The sequence below is a fragment of the Micropterus salmoides genome, unplaced genomic scaffold (assembly GCF_014851395.1).
Source record: "Micropterus salmoides isolate LMB-PRFRI ecotype aquatic unplaced genomic scaffold, ASM1485139v1 Ms_hic_scaffold_2266, whole genome shotgun sequence".
Classification (NCBI taxonomy): Eukaryota; Metazoa; Chordata; class Actinopteri; order Centrarchiformes; family Centrarchidae; genus Micropterus; species Micropterus salmoides.
The window spans coordinates 10863-22051 of record NW_024041447.1 but is presented as its reverse complement, the minus strand read 5'-3'; the positions used below and the strand labels follow the sequence as shown (position 1 = coordinate 22051).

The window sequence follows — 11189 nt, the reverse complement described above, 5'->3', positions numbered from 1 at the left end:
GTGTTTCAATAGACTCTTTCAGGGATCCTGAAATAAAACTGTATTCCTCAAGCCCAAGTGGAATTATTCCTTAGACTTGACAAAGCTCCTCCGAGCAACATGTCTCTACACAACAGTTTTCACAGGCCTGTGCATGAAAAATAAACAGATCTTAATATAAACTCAGTCGAGTGGCTCTTCTTCAAGAACAATTGTATGTATTTTGTTTTCAGGTGAGGAACAACAGGAAAACAGCCATACTGGTCAGAGAGGTGAACACCAAGAAGAGGCTCTTCCTGGTGTACAGGCCAAACACCGGCAGACAGCTCAAACTGGAGACGTACACAGACATCAAGAAGAAGTTTAAAAAGGTTGCACAACATTCTTTTATTAAAATTACAGTGAGAAGAACACTTGATGCCTCACGTGGGGCTCATGATTTGTTTTTTTGTCTTGTTAGGTCTTGTCAGAAGACGCCAAGCAGCACTGGATGGACCAGTACATGTCGTCAGCAAAAATCTGCTCTCATGCGTATTGGTATGTGCATGTTCTTACCGTCTACAAATCTTATGAAAACAGCATAACCAAGAATTTTAGCATTTTTAACAGTTTAGCCTGATATCTGTTCTTCCTCTGAGCCATAGAGATCCATTGTGTCCAGAAACTCTTACGAACCCATCAGTGAGCCTCACTGCTGCACTGGGTGACAGTTTCCTTCATCACCATGAACACACACTGTAGTTTATTCTGACTCAGTCCCACATACACCGTCCTGCTGCTCCAAATACTCACTACAGCACCGCATGTGGATTCATCCGCCGCTGAAAATAGTCCCCAACAAATGCTCTATTTAATGTTTGCTATAAACTACAGTGAGCAGCTGTTTTACATTTATTTTGGCCTTTTTTAAAATGGAACAACATATTCGTGACCTGTTCTTATTTGTTTAAATATGTACGTCTTCAGTACGATTTAATTGGTCTTTTGATTTATTAGATTGAACACCAAAAGCGCTATTGTTCCTATTTTCGGCAGATTGATTTCGGTGGCTGGACATTCGCTGCATCCTTAGTAAATGGTTGTAAATCTTGTGTGTTTTTCTGCCCACAGGCGGGGGAACTGTAAGAAAGCGTCGGTGGGTCTACAGTGTGAAGTTGGTCTTCGGTGCAGGACGTACTACGTCCTGTGTGGCTCGGTGCTCAGTGTGTGGAACGAGGTGGAGGTAGTGCTCACTCCGGTCAGTGGAACCAATGTGAAGGTGCAGATTGTCCGGCTCAGAACAGAAGACGGACAGAGGATAGTTGGTAAGTTGGAAGACCGCTAACTGAAAAGAGTAGTTTGATATTTTGGGAAATATGCTTTCTTACCGAGAATTAGAGGAGAAGATCAATATTATGTCTAAATCCTAAACGTCCCCATCATCCCATCTTTCCATATCCAAGGCAACATGTTCAAGCAAACTACTGCTACTCCTAATTTGGCAAAGGAAAACAAAACCAGGTGACGTGCTTTACGTCTAATAGATGCGCTTAGTGATTCTCAGACAGCACTGGAGTTTCCTCCTGTAGTCCAGGCAGTAAGCAGCACACTGTCATTCTGGTCCGATTGGGCCTCTTCCGCTGGTGAGTTTGGTTTGAAACACTGCCATAAATTCATCCTGAGCTGGCGGGCATGCGTGCAAAGCAGGGCCGTGCATGCTTCAGGCGCAGATCAGTACAATACACTAACCTTATAATGTGTTTTTCTGCCGGCCTGACAGTTTTACCTGCCACTGCCAACAATTTACACGCATTTGGTGGGTGCTAATTTCAGACCCTGGAGATGAATGGTGTTGATCTTCTCCTCTAACACTCGCAAGAAAGTGAAAATGATATTCCCAAAACCCGTTCCTCTTAACATGTGCTATAAACAATCCTTTTATTTCTTTCACAGGCCTGATCATTCCAGCGACCTGCGTGTCAGCATTAATTAACAAGCTGTCAACATCGGACCAGTGCCAGCAGCTCGCCGTGCAGGAGCAGCAGAAACGGCAGCAGCTCCACCCTCAAAGTTTCAGTCACGCGCCCAACACATAGTCTGGGGTGGACCGCTCACCTTCAAGGGCGTTAATCTCACCTACTCCTCTCGAGTTCACGTTCCCGTCTAAAGGGATCTGACTCACCATCAGTCTGCACTGCACGCTCCAGGGCCGCTGTGATGATTCTCAGATGTAAAGCAGTGGTTGTACAGAGAAAAGATTTCAGGGTTTATCTTTCTTTTTTTTTTTTTTAAATCTCCAGAGACTCGTGTTCACCTAGAGAGATTTGAAGGGTGAAGTTTTGTAGTTTTGTCCTCTGACATTCAGAGTGAAAAGATATGTGATATATTGATTAAGACAGAGTTGAAACCCAGAGGGCATGTCGGCCTGTGGCTGTTGAGTTATCCTCTCCTTACCACCATGCTTTAAGATGTTTAGGACTACCTGGTATGAAGCAAAGACTTTTCTCGGTTCAGACCAAAGGTGGATGAGACAAAGACCCCACTATGTGTCTGAAAGTCTGAGAACTACCCTGATTCGTTAAGAAATGGGGATGTAATGCAAAACTACAATCCCATATTCATTCTCAGATATTATTCAGCTCTAATATAGAGACAGAATCACTTTTTTGAAGTAGAAAACAGATGCGGAACATTATTCCAGTTCACTACAGGAACGCTGATCTGTGCTAATTTTATTTCTAGTCGTCCCATTCGCTCAGCAGACAAAAAGCCCAAAATGTCGTCATTGTCTGAACCCACAGACCAGTTTGTTATATCTTTGTTTTGCACACAGATCTCACATTAATCAAAGTTCCTTGATTTTGTTTTATTTCAAATTTAACTTCCACATTAAAGCATAAATTCACAATTGTTAAAAAGTCCGTCTTAGAACAACAGTCAGGTGAGCATATGAACGTTGGTTTTTCTTTCTTGTAATCATTCCTCCTGGTAATACTGGTTAAGACTTCGCTTCTTAACACGCTTTCAATAGAAGAGACTGGGGACAAATTCCAGTCTCTTTTTCTTTTGTGTGTGCGCAAAAATGTTTATCTGAAGCTACTATGAGCCTTCAGGAGTCCAAGTTAGTCAAATCAAGTGAGTAGTTTTTGTACAAGATTCCCTGAACTGTGTTTCCGTGTTTAGCTACACTGGAGGGACTGTAGCAAAAATGCGGACTTGAACGTTTCCTTTTACAGCGAGGAATTTGTCAAATGTGCCTTTTTGTGTCAGTACAAATAGCTACTGCACTCAGGCACCTTCACAAAGCACTAACAAGACTGTCGGGAGTTTGACTAGTGGAAGATTTTGTTATTTATATAGAGTGCACGAGAGTAAAAGTGTATCCCAAAGAATATATTTAAAGTTATCAACAAACCACGCTCAGCAGTGTTAATTACAAACACATCTAATTAGTTAATGCTCCCTATTTAGCATTTATAAGCAATATTAAGTTGTTACATAGTTTAAAACACACCCTAATGTAGTTATGAGCAGACATAAGGACATTCTCAACAATTATAACTTCTTCTATGAAGACATGGTTTATTACTATATTGTCATTCATCTGTTTATACAGCAGCTTCACGGTACGAGCGCCAACAGGAGGAGTTATAGTTCACAAATATAATATTAGACACTTATATCTGCTTACAATTACTTTTATTAAATGTTATAGTGCTTGTACATGCTAAATGGGGGCACTTAAAGTGTAAGTGGTGTTTTAGTTTAGTAGTTAATTTTCCCAGTCGATGAAAATGTGTTGTGTTGCAGGTTAAAACCACCTCTGGTTGAGTAAAATGAAACCTGTCAACAATAGTAAAGAAAAGCAGATGAGGTGCTCTTAGAAATGTGAAATGCATGTCTGTCGCTTTTTGGTTTTCACAGGTCTCAGTGCTGTCTTCAGCACAGCGCTCTGCTCAGTTCAAAATGTTCATGTGTCTTTTTTTTTTTTTTTTAAGGTGTCCTCAGGCGTTAAACTCGTAGAAAGACCCTCTTTGGAAAAACAAAACAAAGTAGATCTGTAGAGTTTTTCAAAGTATCTTGAAATGCATGGCCATAACTCAAATGCTCCTTCTGTACATCTACTCAGCGATCATTCTCTGTGGCTGGCTGTTTATTTACAGCTCACGTCTTCACAGTACACGTTTCAAACGCTTCTCTCTAATTCCTCTGCTTTCTTGAGCCGAGTTGTAATTAAAATGGATGATTGCTTCTGTGGAATAGTGTACCTCTTCTGTTGAGCAAAGCCTCCTCAGTCCTGTACTGCATTATACTCTATCTGCACTGGAAAGGACAGACCAAAGTCTGCTCTAATATCTGATTATTAAAGATGGGATGTGTTGCACAGTGAGCTCGGACACATCTTTAACCTGTGGATTAGCTGCTGTTATTAAAATGTGTATTCTCTTCTGTTCTGGATTGATGCATTTTAAAAACAAGTGAAAGAAGAAGTCTTTGCATCATACCAATGTACATTTTGTACACTTGTAAAAGGATAAAAAAAAAACAGACTCTTCATGCTGCACATCTCAACTGTCGGACAGAACTGGGAGAGGCCTCGCTGAGAAAGTCTGCTCTCTGATTCACATCTTTTTAACTTGAATGTGTGCACCATTATATAAGCCAACAGCTCCACGTTTTTATTTTGTCTTTTTGAGATGTGCACACAGGCTGCTGACTTGGTAACGTTATTTTTGAATCCCGTAAAGTGTCAAGCAGATCGGCTCCTCTGAAGTTATAACACTTGAAGGACTTCATTTCCCCTTTTATCATCGCACGAGTTGCACTACTGATAAGAGTTGTACAAAAATTCAATGTGACCTGTACATGAATGAGTGCAATGCTCAATAAAGCTTGGTATACTTCTACCACGTAGTACTTTTAATTGTATCCTACCACCAAACACATTTTTATCACTGCTACTCGTATGTATCACTGAGGCCTTTTATTTTGGGCTTGTTGTGAAATTGGTACTATTTCTATTTTATTTTCAGAGGTTTTGAGGCCCTTTTGTCACAATATTTCCAAAGCTAGAGGTCAGCGATGTTTCTGAAAGAGTCGCTGCACATTTAGGATTTTTAGGGTTCTCCAGGAGTGGAGAAAGAAATAACTGGTGGAGCTGGTTTTAAACTACTTTATTATGAGTTAGCTGGTTTAGTCCAGTCCACCACCTAATAATGTCGGATATAACATAGTTTATATAGTAACAGATATTATATAGTATTAGTTTACATTGTTACACTGGTGTTTTTAAAAACATTTTTACTTCCATTTTCAGAAAGAACAGATTTATTAATGCACAAGCATGTCAATAAAATATAATATAACATTATGATATGTTAGTGGGAGTCAATCCTTGGACCTTCAGATGAAAATGGTTAAAGCAAAATAAAAACAATGGTGATTAAAAACAAACGTGAGATCCAACAGAGGAAAAAAGACCATAAGCCTAACTGACAGTCAAAAGTTCCTCCGCTGAAGTATAATCAAGATTATAGATGGGATTTTGAGGCCAATACTGATATCAATATTTGGGAGTTTAAAGAATCCTATAACAGTATTTTGGCTAAAAGTATTTATCTAAACAAAAACATGACGAAACAAACTTATCTTGATTTGATCCCCTGCTGCCCCCGTGTTCCTGCTTGACACCCTCTGCTACAACTATTGTTACTAGTCCTATTGTTATTATAATCATTACCATTACGATTGTTATCATCAACACTCCTGTAAATATCTGTACTATTATTCATTCAGTCTATAGCAACATCACCTTTACTGTCTGTACCTCTGTGTGTATCTTGTGCAGGCTGCCTCCCTTTTTCTCTCCCTCGCTCTCTCTCTCTCTCTCTCTCTTTCTCCCCTTCACCCCCAACCGGTCGAGCCAGATGGCCGCCCACCCTAAGCCATGGTTCTGCTCGAGGTTTCTGCCTCTTAAAAGGAAGTTTTTCCTCGCCTAGTGCTGCTCTTGGTGGGAATTGTTGGGCTTCTGTAAATAACCTCACAGAGTACGGTCTAGACCTGCTCTTTTATGAAAAGCGCTCAGAGATAACTGTTGTTGTGATTTGGCGCTATATAAATAAAATTGAATTGAATTGAATTTTGAGACGGGGGGACACTAATCAGGTCTGGTGGACAAACTCTACAATGGAGACACTGCTTCTAAATGAATTTTCATAAGCAGACAGATGAAGGCCCCTGCCCAAAGATCTCAAACTACACAAGGAATTAAAAATAATAGGTAATGGAGAGCTTTAAAAGTAATCCTAAAACAAACAGTTAGTCAATGTAAAGGATAAAACATGAGCGTACCTCTTGGTTCAGGTTAAAATATACATATATATATATGATTGTGTTTGTATGTCATGTATTTATACATCATATTCTTTGGCTCTAAGTCAGATATTTAACTCTTGTTGTTACTGTGTGTTGTTTGCATTGTTGTAGTGATCCATGTTTGTGTTTATGTGTTGATAAACATGCTAAAAATACTGTTAAAAATGTAAATATGTCAAGCTTTTTGTTGTCGTATTGGCACTTTTAGTCAGTCCACCACCGGGGTTTTCACAGTCAGAATCAGAAATACTTTATTGATCCCTGAGGAGAAATTGTTGTGTTACAATTGCTCACGTTGCACATCAAGGCATTTAACAAATGGAAATAATAATAAAATGTTGGCATGTAGAAAATATAAAAAATAATAATAAAAATGTACAGTATTCTACAGTATGTGATAGAAGTGTTATTAAATAATAGTAGTATAATAATGAATACTGATAATGTTGAGAGATGTATTAAAATCCTTAAAAAGTGCAGTATTGGACAGAATATTTCACATTATAACTTAGTATTGCACTTTCAAGGTCCAAGTTTTTTAAACCAATATTATAAACCAATTAAAATACATGTTCTTGTGCTTATTATTTCAATTTAAGGTATGTTGACACCAGACAGCACATTTACCAAACACACCCCCTCCTTTGTGTGAGGGGGGGTTGCAATCCCACTGCATCACAGGGGTCCCAGGTCATGACACTGGGGGCCAGGATTTGGCCAAACCCTCTTGGCCTAGGGACATACTGAGGGGTTTTAACCGACCCCCTGCTCATCTCATTTTGTATGAAAGAAGAGCCACATGCCTCCAAAAGAAGAGTGGACCCTTTTATAGCTTTGTTTAATGTAAAAGCTCTACAGATCAACACGAAGCCATGGATGCGCCCCCACAGACAAAGACAGGTATCTGCGAACTGCTTCCAGCAGCTCCTGTTTTCTCTGCAGACAGCAGCGTTCACATTTAACTTAAAACAAAAGCTTTATAATTCTTTTTTTTCTACTTCACTAACAAACCATGGTTACTGTGAAAAAGTCTAACCCGCAAATTAAATGCACATAAAAGGAAGTTGCTTATTCTACCTTTTAAAACATGTGTTTAAAAATGTGTGTAACAATGTTATATATATATAACATACTTGTAAGGGGGGGGCGGGGGGGGGGGGGGGGGGTCAAAGCGTAAACACACTTCACATGTTCAAACACTTTTTTAAAGATTCTTCTAAAAGTGTAGTTTAAAGTAGACTTTCCGACGGACGTGAGCCGAGTTGATAAATGTTTGTGAAACCGCGAGTGAATTCCGTCGCTTTATGGTGAAAATCACGTTTTTAACCTTTTTTTTTTCCTTGATAACCCGCAATGGATAGTAGCAGTGTTAGAAAGCATAGTGGGTGTCAATATAAAGTGACGGCCATATTTGCCGGTGCCGCTGTTGTAAACAAAAAGTGAGAGACAGACGCTTCACTGAATTTCGGGTCATTTTTATTTCTTTAATTTACAATGTCTTTGGGAATGTCTTATAAACCCAATGTCCATCAGCACATTCCGGGAACTTCTGGGAACCAGGGTAAGGAGAAAAAACGGGGGGAAATCAAAGTATCCGTCCGATAAATCGAGTGTTAAATTCGGGGTCTCGGAGAATACCTGGAGAAAGACCGTGTCTGTAGTTTTTGTCCAGTTATATATATAGGGTCAGATCCTGGGAGCTAGGCTAATTCATATCCGCCATTATTACTAATGTAAAAGAGCGCCATCCGTGATATCAGTCGGCGGAGAAACACGGTTTGGATGTGAAACGAGGAGGCGGCGGTTCCTAAAATGTGCGTATCCGTCGTCCCGGGTCCTGGTCCCGCCGGGTGGGTGCCGTTACACGGTGACAAAAATGTATCACTTGTGTCTTCTTGAGCCAGCCTTGTTCCGTTTCCTCCATGATGCTCCTCGGTCGGAGCTGCTGATTGATCTGCCTCTGAATTATTTTATGTCTCTTCGAGGACATCTCGCGTTGGAGTTTGAATATTACAGCCGAACAAAGCAGCAGGGGGAGCATCGGGGAGGAGTGGAGGACAAAACCCCCCTCCCAACCAGACTCTGTTCAATTTTTATAGGAATTTAGCGACTTCATCCACAGTCTTTTTGTTTTTAGGCTGATTCCAGTAGTGGCAGTATCAGCAAAATAAGTAAATAGATTAGAGCTGTAATAATTAATCTATTAGTTGATTGAAAGAACATTAATCTGCTATTATTTTGATAATTTGAAATAAAATTAGGGCCGAATTGTTCAAAAATACCAAGCATATTCTGGTTGCTGTTAATCAGTTGTGAGGTTTAGCTACTTCTTATCTGTTTTTATATGATTGGAAATTAAATATCTAGCAATGTTAAGATGTGACAAGAGGTTCTGGGAAGTTTTATTTTTGCACTATTTTCTGAAATGTCATAGACTGATAATGAAAATAATCAAAAGTTGCAGCCATAGTAATTGGTAATTAAATATCTTTGTTTTTTAGACTATTGGCTGGACAAAACAAGCAACTTAAACACTTCACCTTTTGGCTCTAAAGGGCATTTTTCCCTATTTTCTGACATTTCTAGACTAAATTGTTAATTGACTAGTTAAGAAAACAATCAGCAGATTGACTGAATTATTTTATGACTGACATCTGGTGTTGGAGGTTGAATATTACAACTGAACAAAGCAGCAGTGGGAGCAGCAAAGAGGAGTGAAGGACAAACCCTCCCAACAAGACTCTGTTCAATTTTTATAGGAATTTAGTGACTTGATCTACATCTTTTTTGAGAATGATTCCAGTATTGGCCTATTTTTAGGTCAGCTAAATAAATAAATACATTAGTGCTGCAACAGTTAATTGATTAGTTAATTTGAAGAACATTAACTGTTTTTATAATTAATTAATCGTTCAAAAATATCAAGCATGCTCTGGTAGCAGTTAATCAATTGTGAGGATTAGCTGCTTTTTCTCTGGTTTTATATGACACAAGTGTAATAGATTGATATGAAAATAATCAATAGTTGCAGCCATAGTGAACTTTCTCTGTTTTTCTATTGTTGGAAATTAAATATCTTTGGGTTTTTAGACTGTTTGCAGGACAAAACAAACATTTTGTAGACGTCACCTTGAGGGAGGGTATTTTTCACTATTTTCCGACATTTTATAGATTAAATTATAAATTAAGTGATTAATCAAGAAAGCAATCAGCAGATGGACTGATAATGATAACAATGATTAGTAAAACTTCCAACATTTGATGGTTCCTATTTTTTAAATGTAATAATTGTAGTAGCCTAAATTGAATATATTTGGGTATTTTCTTTGCCGTTTTGTTGACTATTGCTCTTACAAAACAAGCAATTTGAAGATGTTGCCTCAGGTTCTGGGAATTTGTAAGGAGTATGTTTCCGTGTTTTCCGAAATTTTGTAGACTAAACAGTTAAGAAAGTAATCAGCTGATTAATGGACAATGAAAATAATCATTAGTTTCAGCCATAGTGAACTGGTTATAGGGCTGTTTTTGAGCTCCAACTTGTGTTTTCTGAACAGTTGGAAACCTCCAGTCTCCGTCAGCAGCTAACCTGGCCACGTTGCAGTCCTACAGGCCCCTTTTGAGTGACTACGGACCTCCATCTCTGGGATTTTCACAGGTAACTGCAAATGAAACTGCTCATCTTCCTATTTAAATGGCGACTCCAGCGTGTAGTACGGGGACTTGTAAGAGACAGAATTAAAAAATAACGGCCAATTAGAATCAGCAGAAGCAGAAAGGATAGGTCAAGCTCCAAAAACTCTGGACCCTACATTTCCCACAATTCAATTTAACCCTACCTGCTTAGCAGATGCACTTTGCTGTAACATGTTCCCTGTCAGTATTTCTCTGTTATATCTGATTAATATTCCTGCTGCATGAAGGTGTATGTTGCATTTTACTGCTGTAGATGTTGAAGGTTGAGCTCATTTAACTCCTTTATATCGTGTTGGGTAGTTTAATCTACAGCAATGCATCATGGTCTATTTAATCATCATGTGTTTGTTCATTTGTTCTCCTCCACTTCAAAATTTCCAAACTATATCCTTTTAAGTAAGGTTTTGAATGCAGGATTTTTACCTTCATTGTTTTGCTTTTTCCTAAGTGATCTTCTTCGCATGACTAAACTGAGTAAAATGGGAGAAGTGCCCTTTTTAAATAGTTTGTTAACAATGTGTCTGTTCTTTCCCGTGTTTCTCTTGCGATTAGATTATCATGGGAATATTTTGCATCTCTCATTACAATCGAATGTTACTCTTCTTTTCTTCCTGCTGTGTTGTCCTCTGCATACCAAAGAAAACAACAATGTGAAATGTGTTGACACTGGCTTATCTCCTTCTTCTGTTTGCTCAAAACTCCAGGGCTCCTCTGGCAGCCAAGTGCCTCAGAACAAATATGCAGAGCTGCTGGCGATTATCGAAGAGCTCGGAAAGGAGATCAGGCCCACGTATGCTGGAAGCAAGAGTGCAATGGAGAGACTCAAAAGAGGTAACTGTGAACCTTGATACGCAGAACCACTCAAGTGCAAAACATATATTATAGCTGCGGGTAATTCAGAGTGTGTTAATCTAAATCATATTCCTCTTTCTTCAAAGGAATAATTCACGCCAGAGGGTTGGTGCGTGAATGCTTGGCTGAGACGGAGAGAAACGCCAGGTCCTAGCTACCAACACACATTCCTCCCTGCAAGAAGAACTAACGTCTCATGAAAAAAATAAAACACTTGCATGGCATTTCCTTTGAGAAGAGGAAGTATAATGAACAAAGGATGGAAAAACAAGCTCCTAGAGAGAGAGAGAGAGAGAGAGAGGGAAAAAAAA

General features: G+C 39.1%; 2 protein-coding genes across 2 annotated transcripts; both read left to right on the top strand.

Moving 5' to 3' along the window:
* Positions 1-212: 212 nt before the first annotated feature.
* On the top strand, positions 213-4865 carry LOC119917835 (protein strawberry notch homolog 1-like; the record flags this gene model as incomplete). Its single annotated transcript, XM_038738253.1, is given in 4 exon segments — positions 213-350; positions 440-516; positions 1090-1283; positions 1912-4865. Coding segments are annotated over 4 exon segments (552 nt in total), but the record flags the coding sequence as incomplete, so codon positions are not given.
* Positions 4866-7672: 2807 nt separating this feature from the next.
* Positions 7673-11189, top strand: LOC119917837 (cyclin-dependent kinase 2-associated protein 1-like). Its single transcript, XM_038738254.1, has 4 exons — positions 7673-7894; positions 9888-9988; positions 10731-10857; positions 10965-11189. The coding sequence occupies exons 1-4, from the start codon at positions 7828-7830 to the stop codon at positions 11030-11032; spliced, it is 363 nt and encodes a 120-aa protein (XP_038594182.1). The 5' UTR covers positions 7673-7827; the 3' UTR covers positions 11033-11189.